This window comes from Tasmannia lanceolata, unplaced genomic scaffold, assembly GCF_043159265.1.
Source record: "Tasmannia lanceolata isolate RefF3 unplaced genomic scaffold, GAP_Taslan_0.1 ptg000007l, whole genome shotgun sequence".
Classification (NCBI taxonomy): Eukaryota; Viridiplantae; Streptophyta; class Magnoliopsida; order Canellales; family Winteraceae; genus Tasmannia; species Tasmannia lanceolata.
Genome location: NW_027518684.1, coordinates 11772273 through 11790868, shown reverse-complemented (window position 1 = coordinate 11790868; position 18596 = coordinate 11772273). Strand labels below are relative to the sequence as shown.

Genomic DNA, 18596 nt, shown 5'->3' with positions numbered 1-18596 from the left:
ACTAACTACTAAGCACATGCTAGGATTATGGGTCACCTCATGATTGTATGCAACATCAACAATCTGGATTACCCGGAAACCAAACATTCATCCGTATGATTGATCCCAAGTATTCAATGACTAATGCTGCAACGAGAAATCAACGGTGGATTTCGTTGTATCAATAATTTCGAACAACAAATTCCATCTATGGGATAGATTTTATGGATGTTTCAATCTAGGGAATTTTTACTTTTATTTGTTGGGGGTGGGGGGGAGGGGGGGGGTGATTTTTTTTTGTAGAAAGTGAATTTTTCAGTACTTGGTAAATTCATTTTCCACGGAATTCTTTTCCGATATCAAAATTAAACTCAGAGAAATTATATGATGCCCGACCGTCAAGTCCCGTGAAGGCGCTTGTTGGATCAAATATCAAGGGTGGTACTGTGTTGAGACGGTACTTAATGCTCGGGCACAGTATAAAAACTCTTTTACTCAAGGAAAACTGCAAAACTACTAGACCCTGAATTTTATTTTTCATGGATATTTTCAAATGGGGAATTGCTAGGGGCCATTGCAGAAGTCATTTTGCGGAACGGTTGCATGTGAGAATAGCTACATGGACTCATATTTTGTCTTATTCATTTACTCATCCGAGGTGGCTGCTCTCTCATGCACCAGCTCCCCAAATCCGTCCCTACAAAATCCCCTTTAAATATTATTATTTTCATAATTTTCTTTTCCTCGACCTCCATCCTCGCAGCAAAACCCTAAAAAAAAAAAAAAAAAAAAAAGGGGTAGAAATGGGCCACCCGGATCCTCGATCTCGGATCCAGGATCTGTCTCAAGAATTGATCCATAAAATCTTCTCCTATCTCCCACTCCCTCAGATCTTCGCATGCCGTTCCCTCTCCCAGTTCTTCCACCAAACCCTAACTTCTCCTTCCTTTCTCTCTCTTCTCTCCCTCCGCCCTCCTCTCTCTCTTCTCGCTCTCCGACCCCACCATCATCCCACCCTCCACGTCTTCAACCCCGATACCAATCAATGGTTACGATTCTCCCTCGACTTTCTCCCTTTCCGCTCCTTATCCCCCGTTACCTCCTCCTACCGTGGCTTACTCTACCTCTGGGCCCGAGTCCCCGACTCCTCCGATTCCAACCAATCACTCGTCATATGCAACCCTATCACTCGCCGATTCCGAGTCCTTCCCCCACTCGGTTCTGCCTGGTTATTTCGAGGTCATGGAACTGTCTTACCAAGTCTCACCGGAAAGGAAATTCTCGTGCTCAGGGAACGCGCCCGATACTATTTCTCTGATTCCGGTTCCTGGCTCACATCCTCCTCAAATCTCATTTCCAAACCCCGGAGTCCGATTCTGATAGGTGATTCCGTCTTCGCACTCGTCCATGAGAAGCTTTGGCACAGCAAGTGGAAGCTATACTCGTGTAAATACGCGGAATTTGATAAGCCCAAGGGTTGGAATCGGTTGGGGAAGGAGGAATGCGAGGGGGTTTTTGATATGTTGAATCGGCCGAGGCTGATTCGTGGAAGGGGGAATCAAATTCTAATGGCTGGGGAGATCAAGTCAAATTATTTTAAAGATTTGGGCTCTGGGTTCTTGATTCTGAAGCTGGATTTGGATATATTGGAATGGGATGAGGTGGGGCGGATGCCGCAGGAAATGTTTAGGATTTTTCAGGGGTCTAGTAAGTTTAAGGTGTTTGGAGGAGATGGGAGGGTCTGTATTTCGGCCAAGGGGGTGGGAAGGTTGGCAATGTGGGAATGTTTGGAGGAGGGGAAGGGAGGGTGGAGATTGGTTGATGGGATTCCTGGGTACTTGGATGGGCTCTGTAAAGGGTTTGTTTTTTATGCTGGCCTCAATTCTGTTGTTCCCTGATTGATTTGATGCGGTATGTGGGTTCGTTCCTCTTCATCTTTTCCTTGAGATTTGTGAGCTTGGCTTATGTGATTAATTGGTTTAATTCATTTTGAATTTTATTATTCTCATGATCTTGATGGTGAATCTGTTTTATATTATATTTAGTTGTTGTTATTAGCTCTTTGCGTTCAATTTGAATCATTTTCATGTTCTTGAATTGTGTATTTTGATGTTCTAGATGGGTCTTATTTTGTTTAAGTTATTGGAATTTTCTAATCTTAAACCCTTGCCTTTGGGCCTTTGGGTCTTTAGGAGGCCTATGGACTTTTTTTTAAAGAAATAATTTTATATCAAGCCTAGTATTACAGCAATCCTGGAAAATACAACAGTGCGCGAGGGGTTGAGACATCCCCCACTAACATTCCAGTAAATCGAGAACAGAATACCCTAAACTTTACAACTCTTCTTCTATTTCTACATGTAAGTGAACTATCTCCACTTCCTCCTTTTCCACCCTTTCTTTTGCCAACTTATCAGTTTTTTCACTAACTGACCTATGCTGAAATTGCAGCCTATTTTTTGGCTAGAGCCATTAAAAATCTATGATATAATGCTTGCTAACTTCTGTGGACCCCTTGCTTTGTTTGTAGCCCACGCAAAACATTAGCTGGATCTCCTTCAATGATTAAGGGTCCCAATCTAACACTCACATACCATCTTAGCCCCCAAAGTAGCATTGTTCCTCGTAAGCATCACACATTCATGCTGATCCTGAAAACGACATCAACAATCTTCCGCTATGATCTCGAAGTATGCCACCTATACCTGCTTGCTGTGGGTTACCTTTAGAGCTACCATCAAAATTTAATTTCAGCCATGCAACTTTAGTCTTTCTTCCTTTTCGCCCATTACCATTTTCTAACATTAGCCTTTCTTCCTCTGCATTCTTTTCCTGCTTGAGTGTCTCATCCTCTTGCTGATCTAATTCTCCTTTGGTCTCTTTTTATGATTGCTTGAAACATCAGACACTCAATAGAGTGCTTGACAAAAAATCAGATAGAACTCAACTCAATTGAAAAATATCTAGAACCCTAGATATCTGCGGTGTTAGTGTATTGGAAATAGGTTACAATTGTCCAAAATATAAATTTAACAATGCCTAATTACCAAATAATAAGATCTGACTACTAAAAACGGCACAAATGTTTCCGTTACTTGCACATGAACTAAAGTGATTAATTAAATAGCTATGAATTTTGTACTTGCTCATATGCATTAGAATAGTTATTAAAACTACGGTTCACAAGATAAGTTACTTGGGTAAAGATGAAGGGTCTGTAATTGAACTATGATGTCATCTAACTATCTCAGCCATTATAGCTATTATTTTGATTATTTTGTTAGACATGTGTTATTTTTCCTTGGGCAGTAGTTTATTTGATTTTATTAAAGTATAAAAGATTATATAATGTCATCTCCAACAGCTTAAGCTTTTGGAGCAACTGGTTGTTTGACAGATTCAGTAGCATTTTATTTAGCCTGGCCCACCTAACCTGTCTTTTCCATACCCCACTTATCCATTTAAAACCTATATTTCATAGCCTTTTAAACCTAGCCCACTTATTTCTTATTCCTCTTAGCTAAACCTTTAAAATCACCCGTAAACGTCTTTTAATGACTTTTCTTTTAACCTATGATTTGTGGATGTGGACACGAGTGTTGCATGTCGACACGGGCAGAGAGTGTCTAACACGGCAAACTCCCAAAATTTAGAAACGGGGACACGGCTAAAATAGAAGTACATATAATCATGATTTGTGGACACAGATTCGCATGCCGAGTTTTGACATGGATACGGGGTATATGACACGTCAGCCCCTAAAAATATAGGAATAGTAGCACACTCATACACGTACATTCATGTAAATAAATTGACACTTCTAGCAGTACATTTAAAAGTGTCTAAAGAAGTGTCGGTCTGTGTGGACACACGTGTGCGTGTCAGCAATAATAAGCTCAAAGAGTTGACCAAATCATAGCTTTTAACTTATGGGGGTTTTGGTGTATGTGTGTGTGTGTGTGTGTTGGTGGTGGTGGTTGTGTGTGTACACGTGCGTGCGCGCGTGTGCCGGGGAGGGGGGGTTAGTCACGTGAGATTTTGAAGGTCGTGTGAACCCTCGTAATTGTCATGACTCGTAGGGACTTTGACTTTGAATGTTTGAACATCTGGATTCTCATGAACTTTTGATGGGAACTTGGAGTCACGTGAGAATTGAAGATGCGTGTATGTCATCAACAAATGTACAACTTTAACTCCTGAAATTTAACATTCAATTTTTTACCGTTATGGATCCTAATATTAGTGGGGTGGTCAATAGAAAACAGGTCAATGTCAAAGGCAATTGAATGGAAAAATAGTCAGAAGAAAATTCATTTGAAATTTATAAGTCAATATTCAATTAAACAAGTGCAGGACCATTTCAAAAATTGTTGCCTACCAGTTTCGCAAGACTTGCATCAGATGGCTAAGTTGAAGGTGAAACTTATCTTGTTCTATGATACAATCTATCATTGAGTCAACCACTAATTCTATAAATATGCAAAAATTGTTGCCTACCAGTTTCACAAGACATGTATCACATGGCTAAGTTGAAGGTGAAAGTTATCTTGTTCTATGATACAATCTATCATTGAGTCAACCACTAATTCTATAAATATTAATAGCTCTAGAAATGCTCGTAATTAGTCTCATCATCTAAAAGTAATATGGTCTTATATGGTCTAGGACAAAGAATGACTGGCAACCACCAACTTAATTTAGTACTTCTAATTAAAGATTGTCTAAGAAATCATATACTGTGGAGGATATGCTCTAGGACATGGCTCTACTTTTTTCTGTAGACATCAATAATAATCTCCTTCAAGCTTCAAGACCACACCTATGTGTGTAATGTTGTATTTCATCCTGTGCATTTGAAAACATATGTAAGTTACTAGTAACCACATTGACATCATAAAATGAGTAGTTTTAATTCTAATTTCGCTACTAAAAACAAACCTTTTATCTTATCTCAACTCATCTCAACAAACTTTTTATCTTATAATACAAAAAAATAGATGAAATATAGGGGAACACTGTTTGGCAGACACCGTGTTGGCACGAGAGGGGCATTTGGATCGTGCATGCTGCTGGGCATGGTTTAAAATTTCGGTTTCGGTACCCTGAATTTCTGAAATTTCGACCGCAATTCTGAAATTTCGGTCAAAATTTGGTAATAAATTTAAAAAGAGTATTTAATAAATTTCGGACGAATTTTTGTAACAGGGTTTTTTTTTTAAATTACATTAAATCGAAATTTGGGAATTTCGAGGCGAAATCCGAAATTTCGCCAAATTTTGGTTTCGGTCTCCACCGGCTAACCAATTTGTTCATGACCTATTCATTTTTTTTAAAAAAGATAAAACAATATAAGCTCCTATCAGTAAACACAGGCAACTAAGTAAGCTGATAATCTAGTTAGTTTACATAAATGTAAAGTAACTGATATAAAATTTAATAATCATTTCAAGTGTGATCAAATGATCAAGATTGAAATCATAACACCGGTCATCTTCATAGTAACACCTTTGTATTTCCCAGAAGTCAAAAATGTTGATCAATTTCTCTGTCCTCTCTCGTGCTCCTACGAACAGTTCTTCATCGACCAAGTTGCCTTCTAACTTCATCAGTCACCATTCCATTGTCAAAGCGATATGCTAATAAATAATTATTAATTCAAGTGTGGTCCAACTAACAACATTTTGATGCAGCTCTACTTCCTTTGTCACTATAACGTTTGCATACAGATCAAATCATTTAGCTGTTTAATTGGCAAATTATGTTTGTCACAGATTTGGTCAAATGTGTTTCAGTTGTTTGAATAACACCGGTGCAACTCTGAAACTTCTATATCAATTGTGTACCTTTATTCAGTTATAAATTAATAAAAACAATTAAGCTAGTCACCATTCTAAAAAAAAAAAACAATTAAGCTAGTCATAACCCATTAACAACTTATAAAAAATTATAAATTTAAAAATAGAATTAAATTAACATTACTAGTTTTTATCTTGTTTTCCTTTGCTTGGCTTGCCATCATCAACACTCTACATACACACGTACATGAGAGAGAGAGAGAGAGAGAGAGAGATGTCGCATGCAAAACTGATTCTAGTGCCCCTCTTTTTCAAGAGAGAAGTGATGCATATGCGATGACAAAGTTTTTCATTTAATGCCCTTATATCATTGTATAATTGGCATTCTCTCCTGAAAAGGTGGTGCTGTGAAATCCGTGTTGCAAAATTGCCTAGACTCCCACATTTATATACATTATATATAGACACACACACACACAATAGTTGATTACTTAAATTTATAGAAGGAAAGAAATATATGTACCAATGCTATAGAGGCTTCCCCTATGGTTTTCATTAGTTTTGAACACATTGAGCAAGTTACGTTGGGCCATTGAGAGAGAGAGAGAGAGAGACTTTCTCCCTTTCCGCTCCTTATCCCCTGTCACCTCCTCCTGTGGCTTGCTCTACCTCTGGGCCCGAGTCCCCGACTCGTCCGATTCCAACCAATCACTCGTCATATGCAACCCTATCACTCGCCGATTCCACGTTCTTCCCCAACTCGGTTCTGCCTGGTTATTTCGAGGTCATGGAACTGTCTTACCAAGTCTCACCGGAAAGGAAATCCTCATTCTCAGGGAGCGCGCTCAATTCTATTTCTCTGATTCCGGTTCCTGGCTCACATTCTCCTCAAATCTCATTTCCAAACCCCGGAGTCCTATTCTGATAGGTGATTCCGTCTTCGCACTCTTTCATCATGCACTTTGGCATTGCCATTGGAAGCTTTATTCTTGTAAATACGCGGAATTTGGTAAGCCCAAGGGTTGGAATCGGTTGGGGAAGGAAGAGTGGGAAGGGGTGTTTGATATGTTGAATAGGCCGAGGCTGATTCGTGGAAGGGGGAATCAAATTCTAATGGTTGGGGGGATCAAGTCAAATTATTTTAATGATTTAAGCGGCTCTGGGTTCTTGATTCTGAGGCTGGATTTGGATACTTTGGAATGGGATGAGATGGGGCGGATGCCGCAGGAAATGTTTAGGATTTTTCAAGGGTCTAGTAAGTTTAAGGTGTTTGGAGGAGATGGGCGGGTTTGTATTTCGGCGACGGGGGTGGGAAGATTGGCAATGTGGGAATGTTTGGAGGAGGGGAAAGGAGGGTGGAGATTGGTTTTTTCATTAACTGACCACAAGTAAAATTAGTTGATTACTTAAATTTATAGAAGGAAAGAAATATCTGTACCAATGCTATAGTTTTTAGAGGAATTCTATTTATGATAATTTAGAACTTAGTTTTTAGAGGAATTCTAGACTCACAGGCGCCCTTGCAGAAAAAGGAGTGAAAGGGAACCCCCATTGGTCAATAGCCGTTTATGACAGTTATGATTGTGATATTCTGTGCCATCCTAAATGGCTATTGGCCAATAGGGGCGCCCTTTCACTTCTTTTTTTTGCAAGGGCGCGCCTGTGACTCTAGCAGTCCTCTAGTTTTTATTTTTTTTACTACCCCTAAAAAGTCCCTTCACTTTATAGATAGTATCGATATGCAGTAGGTTCTGTTCTGAGAGCGGGTTTTCGATGATTTGAAATGCATTATGGTATCTCTTTGTTCCTTGCGTGCATGTGTGATATCAATCATCTCTTTCACCTTTAGTACTGCTTCATAAGTATTGTCTATGCAGGGAAGTTGCCATTCATCAAGCAAATGGCTTTGAAAATTTAATCTTCTTTAAAATTTAATCTTCAAGATGATTGAAAACCAGATCCCCAATATGTGGTTCAAATAAGTTCTTACTAATCAGGTTTTTTTTTTTCAATTTTACAGGATGAATTAACAATATTTGACCTGGAGGCATGCTCGCGGAGGCTGGATCGAGCTTGTTCTCAGTAATTATGGAATGACATGAGCTTGTACTCGTCATTTGCATTTATTAACTTAAAGTAAACTTGCCTTATTTTTATTTTGCCATTCAAAGAGGGCCTAAACTTTTATAAGAAAGCAGGGTAAAGGAATCTTTTGATAACGAAGGCCCTATTTGGACCATTTTTGATGAAAAATAGTTCTTGGGGAAATTTTTCTTTCCATGATTTAGAGGGAAATGATATAATTTTGGTTAATTTAGAGGGATATTATCATAAATTGAAGGTCCCTCTAAGTAAAGATTGAATAGCGTTGGTTTAAGTTAATCTTTTTTGTATGCAATAAAAGTAGTGCCTAATATGATGACTAGTGTTCAATTAAATAAATCATTGAAATTAGCATGGTTAGTTTATCTTATATGGTGTATTAGGTGGACATGCAAGTGTATAAAACAAAGAACATAAAAATTACAGTAGGGCCCACATACTAAATCATTGATGTGTTAGGCATTGATGTTGATAAGCAAAAGCATTCTCCAGAGGATGGTCATAATCCTCGGATCATGGGACGGTTTTATATTCTAATTTAAAGCTACACTATTCGAGGATATTTTTGGGGTACGGCTTATCTACACTGGGGCCCAATTTTTAAATGATCACATAACTAAGAAGTTACTTAATTAAATTGTTTCAATTGAGGGGTTATGAATTTTTTTAGGTAGATGCTTCTTGTAGGTTGTCTGAAGAAATCTATAAGAAGGAATTTTGAGTTTGGAGGAGACACAAAAGCTTCAAGCAATGGCTTGGTTGGGAATTTAACGGAAAGGGCATGTTATGGATTCGAATTCTTTTGGTGAGGCTTTCTCAAGGGTTGTTGGATATTTTCAAAAAATATTAAAATAATTTATTACAAAGGAAACTCCTTTTGTGTGAATGAGTACTTGATTCAAAATGCACATGCTTTTGTGAAAAGGTGTTATCATGCCTTTTCACTTTCCATTAAAGAAGGCCCAGAATTGTGTAGGATATACAGAGTTACTCTTTCTTGTTTCTTCAGGTTCCATTAAAGGTGTTATCATGCCTTTTCACTTTCCATTAAAGAAGGCCCAGAATTGTGTAGGATATACAGAGTTACTCTTTCTTGTTATCATGCCTTTTCACTTTCCATTAAAAGGTGTTATCATGCCTTTTCACTTTCCATTAAAGAAGGCCCAGAATTGTGTAGGATATGCAGAGTTACTCTTTCTTGTTTCTTCAGGTTCCATCTAAGCTTGGCTTGGGCATGCTTGTTTGCTATTGGAATTGGGGTGCAAGAGTAGATAAATGGCTTGTGGTATTGTATCTTCGGGTCTTTATTTCTATGCAGCCACATGCATAAGTGGAGAAATAAGTCTTAAAAGATCAAACCTTAATTGGCTAAATCTTAAAACTTCAAACCTTAACTGGCTTGTCCTGCCCAATTTTCTCATATTATATTTTAATTTTCTTTCTTTCATCCAATCTATACTTCTGAGATTCCTAAAAACGACTATTTCTTAAAGGAAAAAAAAAACTCATCTTTGAGCAGTTCTGATTTTATATCAAGACCTCTAATGACCCATTTATTGGATTGATCAGACGATTTCATGTGTCTCTTTCAAAAGGGCAGTAAGGCTCCGTTCAGATGCTTCACTTGACTGAGAAAGGAAATAAAAATGGTATAGCAAATGCAAAAGAAAAAACTATGAGCGTTTTTTTTTATAGGAAAGTGTAGAGAAAATAAACATAAAATAGAAATAATGTGTTTAGTTGGGTCGAAAAGAAACATAAAAGTACACATACTTGACACAGCCATCATGTGGAGCCCACATGATTATTTACTTATTTAGGCATATAAGTAAAGTTACACACTCGTGCATGAAGGGGATCTACCGTTATGGCCCAACTCATTTAAGCATTAAGTTGTTTTTCTGCCTCTAGAATTTCAATGCTACAGCCCAAATATTTTGTTTTCCTTCCAGTGTTTTCAGTTCCATGAAAAATTCATTTGTACATTGCATGGCTACTACAACCATTCAAAAAAATAAATAAATAAAGATTGCATGGCTACTATTTGTAAAACTATTTCACTCTGCTTGCAAGGCTTTATCATCTCAATGAAATTTTCATGTACAACGTCCATTCACCATTTCAATTGTAGTTTTGTGTTTCTCCATAAACTGTGAACGGTGGCACTTCTATAACTCAAAATCACCCATAAAAGAAGAAAAGAATAGCTTCATGACAAGCCATTAAGCTAGGGAAACTGACCAGAATCAGCAAAGTACATATTCATTTCCATCTTTGTGACACAACCAGCATATAAATAGCCTCACAGTTCAGTATCTCTCATTCCCAATCACCTACTCAACCATACTAAGCTTGGTCAAGACTGAGAATTGCCAAACAACTGCAGGGTAGCTACACATTAGAGTCTGAAATAGTCTAAGAGGAACCAGAATTTGATGGGATAAATAGTAGGTGCACACTCACCCCAGCTAAAATGTCTTTTGAAAGCTTAGGTTTGAGCTGGGCAGCATTCCCAACAACTGGTTGTGTCTGTGGAAAATGGCGAATTACTTTGGGTTGCTGCATAACAATCGTAGCACTGGGGTTGGAGTCGGAACCTGCCAAAGCTTTCTGCTTCTGCAGAATAATATAAGAGAGCCAAAATAGTACATGATTAACAAATGAAAAATTAGATCCTTATCTTGTGCGCGTTTAGATGTATCGAATAATTATGTCAACAATTTCGATCTAATTAACATCCAAATCTCAAACCTCAAAAAAAATTATAGGAATCTGACAAATATCTTCTGAGGGCCTACAATTTAAAAGAATGGGATTTGTGGAACTGTGGATTGTGTCAGCAAAACTTAATTAACAACAGACGCCCATGCAATAAAATGCACATTGCCGAAGAAAAGATAGAAGCAACTAACATCTAAAGAAAACTAAAGTTGGCTAGCTGCTATTCAAATGTTGCATTTATGCACTAAGATTGCATTGGAAAAGTTCAATTTGTGAGAGCAAAGACCCTGGGGATAGTTTTCTCGTGTCATGAGAAACAAACATCAAATTCAGGAGTAGCTATATAATCACATTAGATCTCTAAAGAGAACTAGAACTCATTATGGATAGAAACGGATGGGATATAATGAATGTCAACTTAAAATTTAAATTCATTCACTTGTTCTAAGTTACATAGTGATAAATCACAAAACTCCATATAATATGGAACATCCTTGAATATATAGGATGCTTCGAATTGCCTCCAACGATCAACAGGCAGACTTGCATGAACTGACAATGTTTACAGAGAAGGTAATGTCACGACATGTAATAGTCTGGTAGATAAGCCTTCCAACACGGTGAGAATATCCAGCAGGGTCCTCAAATAATTCTCCCTTGTCCTTTAATAATTTAATATTGGGATCCATAGGGGTGGCGATAGGCTTTGCCCCTAGCATACTTGTCTCTGAGATCAATAACATACTACATTTGTGATAAACTTATATCAAGCTTCGATCTCGCAACTTCAATACAAAGAAAGTAATATAATTCTCCCACATCTTTGGTTTGTACATGTTCTTGCAAGTACTTAATTGCATCCATTTTTCTTTGATTATTCATTATAACTACAATGACATCCACATATAGCTAGGATCACAACATGACTTTCCTATTTCCATAGAAATAGTGACTTACATGAATACAATGAAACTCGTACTTGGTAATGACATGGCTAAATTTATCAAACCAAGCTTGAGGAAACTTTTTTAGATGATATATTGCCTTTCTTAGTTTACAGACCTTGCTTGACTATCCCTGAGTAATATACAAAGTAGATTGCTCAGTAAAACTTCTTTGTGTAAGTTACCATGACGAAAGATAATCTTGACGTCAAGTTATCAAGAGTGGCCAATCTTTATTCATTGCAATAAAGATAGAATTTAGCTTTGTAACTGGTGCAAAGGTCAATGAGTAGTCAATACCAAAGGTAAGTGAATAGCCTTTGCAACCAATTTGGCTTTCAGCCACTCAATTGTGCCATTTGATAAATACTCCTGTATAAATCCATCGATAACTAATTGCACGCTTCCAAGCAAGTAATTCAGAGACTTCCCATGTATGATTTTAGGCTGGGTGTATTGTTGGCTTAGCCCCAAAATTGGATATTAGTGAAGAGTAAGGCTCCTATATAAAAGGGATTAGGAGACCACTGACAAGGATACTCTTTTATCTGCCAAATTGTTGTTCTCTTGTATTTTCACTTCAGAAAAAGTGAAAAACCATAAGCATTATTCCAAAATAAACAGTATGTTTAAGAATCACAGGTATCCATTATCTATAGCAAAATTACGTTGCGGCATTAAGTTGCAGTCATCTCCAAGGTGTGATTTGACCATTTAAATATCAACAATCCTCTGCACCATTGAAGAGCTCCCAATTCGTCCAAGTAATATCAGCCGAAGCATCATCAACAAATAGAATATTCAGCTACACGTGCATACAATATTCATACTTTAGGGACACTTAGGCTATTTTTGCTTTATGTGCCCTGCATTCTCTGGGATCAGGTTCTCTTTTGTCTAGACCAAATTCTCCATATGGCATGACCCAACAACATCCGAATACTTCTTTAGATTCTATCAGCAGGAAGAATTCTTTTTAATGAAACACAAACTATTTGTATATATGATATTTATGAAGATTCACCAGCATGTTTACACAAAATCAGAGATGATGACTTTGTATAACATTGTGTCGATGAAAAATTAATTGACAGCAATCATAGCTAATAACACTGTGTCGATGAAAAATTATACTCATACTAGAGTCTTTTCAATCTATACGAGTATAGTAATCTACTTTACATATCAGAAAGCCATCAAGACACAAGTTGTTGGCAATTAAGAGTTTCAACTAATTAATCTTCTAAAGTTTTGAAAAACTCAAATGCTCCGACTTTTTTGTAATCGATGATCTAAAACATGATTTCTAATCATAAGTTCTTATGAAGCATGAACTTATGACCTGTGTAGAGATAAATTCAAGGTCTAACAATTGCATACAAAATCCACTGACAAAAGCAAATATTTAACCCAAGTAAAAGTAGGCAATACATATACCTTTTTTGCTCGTTCTTTCATTGAACTCAGAGCACGAGACTGATCCACCTTCGAAAGGTAGAAATCACGCTCCCTCTTGGCAGCAGATATCTCCAGAGCCAGCTTTTGCTCTCGAGTGGCATTCTTGTAAGCTGAATTAGCAGTAACACAACTCAAAAAACAAGTGATTATGCACTAAAGCATCACTGTCGCTTGAAAATAAGAAATTTAGCATGTTGAAGTACCAATTTCCTCAGTAAGATTGTCCCACTTGAATTTACTTAGGTACTTGATATTCCAAAGATCATAATAGAAAGATGATCTCTTCTTCCCACCTAACCATGAACAAAGCAGGCAAAGAACCTTCAGGTGATAATGAAACTTGAACTCCGTTCAAAATTTAAAAAAAAAAAAAATGAAATAGAACGAGATAGCAAGTTTCAAGCAGATATATCCCAGTCTCCAATGATAGTAATATATTCAGGGTGAACTCTGGCAATAACCAGAAAAGTAGAATGTTACATTAAGCAAACATAAAAACTGAAGAATCAATTATTAAAAGAAACAGCCAAGGTAATTATCAGAGTGCATGGAAATGTACTTATCACAGAAATAGCCTTTTGAATAATATAATAAGGCTTAAGAAAGATTTGATCAACAAGCATAGGATAATCTCCATGAGTGCATTAGCAATCAAATGAAAAGAGAAAGAGAGTAGAATGAAAAGGCGCATAATGAATAAATTGATTCACTCAAAGAAACAATCATTTCAAGATAGGAAAATAAAAAAATGTACAAAATGAAAATGCAGAAAATTACACATCCAAAACACGAATATCTTGTAAATAATATGGAGCAAATGGGGCCTACAGAAATGTAAAATAACCAAAAGGAAAATACAAGAAAAAAAAATTAGCAAACAGATTACTGACCTCCTTTAAATAGTTCCCATATATAGAATGAATATAAGTATTTTCTTTTGAAATATAACAGTAAACATTTGATCAAACGAAGTTATAGAGGCCTGGATCGAGATGCCCCATGCCAACAGATACATCACATCATAACAAAGACTGTCAACATAAAAAAAAGTATTAGCAAAGTACAAGATACAGTTCACTGTAGGAGAGGAAAAACACCTCCTATGGAAGGTTCTTATCAGTCAATCACAAGTAGATCGTAGAGGTGAGGACTGCAGCACGATTGGCACATCGAAGGGATTGCGTACTAGCACGACGTGGGTGTTTGCAGCATTACACCCATTAGATCTCAGGTCGAGTGAAAATGGACATAAGATGGGAGCTCAAGGGAGGAGAGAGGGGAAAGAGAGAATTTTAGAGTTATAAATTTCCACTTCTCACCGCTAAAGAGAGAAGGGAGCTGACCTGAATATGCCCATCGCTATAGAGAGAGTTCCTTCATAGCATCAGATGGAATGACAGGTTCATCCTAATGTCTTTCTTGGTTTTATTTTTCTGTTTTTCGCTGTTTCTCCTATTATATATCTGTATTTTCTGTCGCTGAGGACCATGGTTTTAAATTTCAACCGAAATCCGTTAGATTTCGGTGGGGACCGAAACTGAAATTTTCCGAAATTTCATTTTTCGCTCTTCACCAAATTTCGGTCCGAAATTTCGATTAAATGCCATTATTTATTTTTTTAAAAAAAGTGGTACAAAATTTCGCTCGAAATCTTGGAATTTCGGTCCGAAATTTCAAAAATTCGGTCCGGCATTTCGAACCAAATTACCAAATTTCGGATTTCGCCGAAATCTCGGAATTTTGATCCGAAATTTCAAAAATTCGGTCCAGCATTTCAATCCAAATTTACAAAATTTCGGATTTCGCTGAAATTTCGGTTTTCGGTGGGGTCCGAAACAGTTACCGAAACCGAAATTTTAAACCATGCTGAGGACATCATTTTCTTCCTTGTACTACAATTTTTCTTGAAATAAATTATTCTGATATCACTCAAAGAAAAAGCTTTGAGCACATCCATGACCTGCTAACATTTAGAAGCTTGTAATGAAATTCCTTTTTCAGACATACCAGCAGTGCACTGCAAAGCCGCTATATAGTAATGAACAAAATGGGTGAAATCCTAGAAAGACCCACATTCTGAGGAGAAGGCTACAAATTAGAGCCTTAGAACATAACAGCATTACTAAAGAAAATTCAAAATTCAGGCCTCAGTGCACTACAACCTACACAATTTGTGAGATCATGGGGGAGAAGGCTGAACTCACTTTGTATGTTCCTCTAGCAGTGTCAACCAGACAAAGTTCATATCAAGTATCATGAGATTAAGTTGATTGCTAAACTTGAACCTAGTTAACATACAATTTTTCGAATGACAAAAGATGAAGATGCAACTAGTTAATCCATGAAATCAAAATAATACCTATTTGTTCGCCGTTTAACATATTTGCAACCCTCTTCGCAACACTTTTCTTGGTAAATTCAACCCACCTACAAAGATCAGAAATTATTATAAGATCGTATCTTGATGACGGACGAGTAAATGAATCTGATAACATCCACAAATGCAATCTTGATATATATTCCCAAAAATATATTGAAAAAAATAACAGATACTCAAAATATTGGTTCTCAAACATAAGTTGGAATTTACAAGAAAGCCAAGAAAGAAAGAAAAAAGAAAAAAAAATTAAGCCAATTTTTTGAGCATTTACTTAAACTGCATTTGTAGCAATTTTTACAATATAGTAAAACATTGGAACCTTCTATAGGGATCAATGGTGCTAGAAACTGATCACACATACCCTTCAGAAAACTCTTCACCACGGAATCCACCCGCCCGTTTACGATGCACACGAGCCGCAGGATCTGCCATACAGCCCAACAAATCAACATTCTTAGCACATCAAGAATATCATATAGCTTTTCTCTACACTGGACTGAAAGGCTCTCACATAAAAGCAAATCCAGTATAGAGGTTTGAACAATAGAAATCGTATAAACAAGTATAGGTCGATTATAGGAAGCTTTGTACTGAGCAAAAAAAAGGGTGTAGAAAATGTTAATTACTTTCGGGTGTGAGATAAATCCGTTCTATTTCTCCATATTGCTCAAGAATCTGGCGAAGCTTCAATGGATCCATGTGAGGAGGAACCCGACTCATATAACAAACCCCACGCTTGTCAGCAATGGCAGTTTCTTTTGATAGGTGTTTCTTCCTTTTATCTTTCCTCCTTTCGACCTTGTTATAATTGATTTCACTTTCTTGTGCCTTGGTTTCATCTACAACAACAATTTCATTTTGGTCTGGTTCTTCCTCGCCCATTTCAGCTCACGATAAATATCTAGAAAATAGCGAGAAGAAACGAAGATCAATAGACAGAACTCTCGCAACATTAGTACAACTATGGGACTAACTAAAATAAGATAATCACAAGTTCCAAATAGTTACAATTTGTCAAAACAGTCCCGCATATGTATGGATCAAATAAAAGAAATAGAAGAAAGAGCATTAACTGTATGGACCCAACACAAGATGAAATCATACATAATTCCCAACAAGAGGCTGCACAGTATTACTGAGCATCTCTTAGGCACAAGTCAAAATGTGTAAGACAGACTTAGACACGGTTTGTGACGACCGATTGTGAGGCCCCAACCTATTATTGGACTCAAAATTAAAACGAAAAGGGGCTTAATGGTAATTTCCCGGCCATACCACTACAGAAAGTGTAGCAGCTATGTCTCTAAAATGATAAATGAAGGATTTTAAACCAGGTTGCTCTTCCCTCTTCTCTGCTGCTCTTCCCTCTTCTCTGCCTTTCTATACCTCTTGTTTCAATAAACCCTAATGAACGATTGTTAATAAACCTTCTTTGCCTCCTCCAGGGCATGTTGAACACCCATGTATTTAGACGAGAGAGAGAGAGATTGGGGCTTCTTCAACCCTATGAAAAACACCCACAGAAATAGAGAAAGAGATTCACAAGAACCCCTATGAAAAACCCCATGAACAGTTCACAAACCCCCCCATAAAAAAACCCCTTTGTGCTGATTTTCAGAGCGAGAGAGAGAGAGAGAGAGAGAGAGAGAGAGAGAGAGAGAGATGCATACCTTCTACCTTTGTGCAGATTTGGAGAGCCGAAGTGGAGAGAATGGCGTTGATTTGCAGAGGCGGATAGGAGAGGAGAGAAGATGAGAGAGGAGTCACAGGAAATATGATAAATTCGCCCCCTGCGAAACCCTCTTCGACCCTTTACCGGCTTGTAAGCTTACAACCGGTGTGGACGTATTTTTCCTTCTTTTTTTTTATCTTTCTCCGCTGACACACCCCTAGTTTTTTAAAAATTACTTTTTTTTTTTTTTTTTTTTTTCAATAACGTAGGATGTCCCTAATCCCTATGGATACACGCAACGACCCACTCACCACTTGTATCTACATGCCGAGATCATACACTTGGACCTACTTTATTTGGAATCCAAATCATTCATTAGTTGGGCCCAAATGTAACTAGGCCTTGCCTAAATAATGTTGTCCTAGATAATTTTTTAGGATTATGGGTGTTAGTTCTATTGTGTGTCGTGTTAGTGGGTAGAGTTTGTGGGTAAGTGGGTTGTGGATGTGGCACTCTTTAAGTTCCTGTATTCGAATGAAATGGAAGAAGAGAATTTTAAAGCCAAGGTGACTTTGTTTAGGTGAGCCATGGCTCCTCTCGAATCGAGCCTTTAGGAGGTCCGGTTGCCTCGAATCAGCCACTTTCCCCCTCATTCCTATTTTATTATTGTTTATTTCCATTACGGCTAAGTAGGCACGTAATAATATGCATCATAGACGACTTAAATGATGGACGGCCCACTCCATAGGATGATCTAAAGCGTGATTTTAAAATTTAAAAAAAAAAACGATTTATGTGGAGTCTGCACATAGGTTACGTTTTAAAGAGAAATTATATGATGGGTGGCTAGACCTGGCAAACGGGTGGGCCGGGCCGGGACAACCCGCGGGTGCGGGTCACACGGGTCGGGTCTGGAAATTACCAGCATTTTTGCGGGTCAGTATTTATGTGACCCGCACGGCCCGCGGGTGGGCCGGGTCAATCCGCTGGTCACCCGCAAATTCAAACCATTTTTTTAATTTAGGGAAATGTTAAAACTTAAAAGTAGGGTATGGCCGGCACCTGGGATGATCCAAACCGTCCATTAGATGGCCCACAGCCTAAAGAGGTTGTGCATTTGTGCCCCAAAAATCATTTCAATCGGTTGATCCCAACCCTCCGATCTATAGAGGGTTAGGATCAAGTGATCAACCCTCTAACATTCAGATCGGAGGGGAGGAAAATATTACTGCCCAAAAAAAAAAAGGGTTTCATAACAAAATGGGTTTTTTGTTTTTCCCAACAATCGCATTTAAACCAAGTTTAATATGCACTTGGTGTTGTATTTTTAAAACTCTAAACTTTCCAACGGAAGAGATAGAGATCTGGGTTTTGTAAAAAAACAGAGAGAGAGAGAGAGTACCTGTGCTTCGGCAGAGAGGCTGAGAGAGGGCGATGACTCGGTCGTTACTCGTGAGGGAGTGAGTGGGGAATGGGGTGGCGACAGTGGGTGGCGTCCCCTTCTCTGTTTTGAGTTTGATAAAAAGAACGAAGGAAGAAAGAAA

The 18596-nt window shown here is 37.7% G+C and overlaps 1 protein-coding gene and 2 pseudogenes across 3 annotated transcripts; 2 read left to right on the top strand and 1 right to left on the bottom strand.

The window, feature by feature from the left end:
• The first annotated feature begins 733 nt into the window (after positions 1-733).
• On the top strand, positions 734-8052 carry LOC143880974 (SKP1-interacting partner 15 pseudogene; annotated as a pseudogene). Its single transcript, XR_013251824.1, has 2 exons — positions 734-1890; positions 7795-8052. The product of XR_013251824.1 is annotated as an SKP1-interacting partner 15 pseudogene (transcript).
• On the top strand, positions 4206-7166 carry LOC143880571 (SKP1-interacting partner 15 pseudogene; annotated as a pseudogene).
• A 1888-nt stretch (positions 8053-9940) lies between the features above and the next one.
• Positions 9941-18596, bottom strand: LOC143881904 (RNA-binding (RRM/RBD/RNP motifs) family protein). Of its 2 annotated transcripts, none has more exons than XM_077385245.1 (8): positions 18455-18596; positions 16007-16281; positions 15742-15805; positions 15360-15427; positions 13204-13293; positions 12980-13110; positions 10341-10493; positions 9941-10257 (listed from the first exon to the last, which is right to left on the bottom strand). In XM_077385245.1, exons 2-8 carry the CDS (start codon positions 16260-16262, stop codon positions 10234-10236), a joined length of 786 nt encoding a protein of 261 aa, XP_077241360.1. In that variant the 5' UTR covers positions 16263-16281; positions 18455-18596; the 3' UTR covers positions 9941-10233. The 2 variants fall into 2 exon arrangements, with proteins under 2 accessions (XP_077241360.1, XP_077241359.1); XM_077385244.1 differs by lacking the exon at positions 18455-18596 and adding an exon at positions 17051-17234.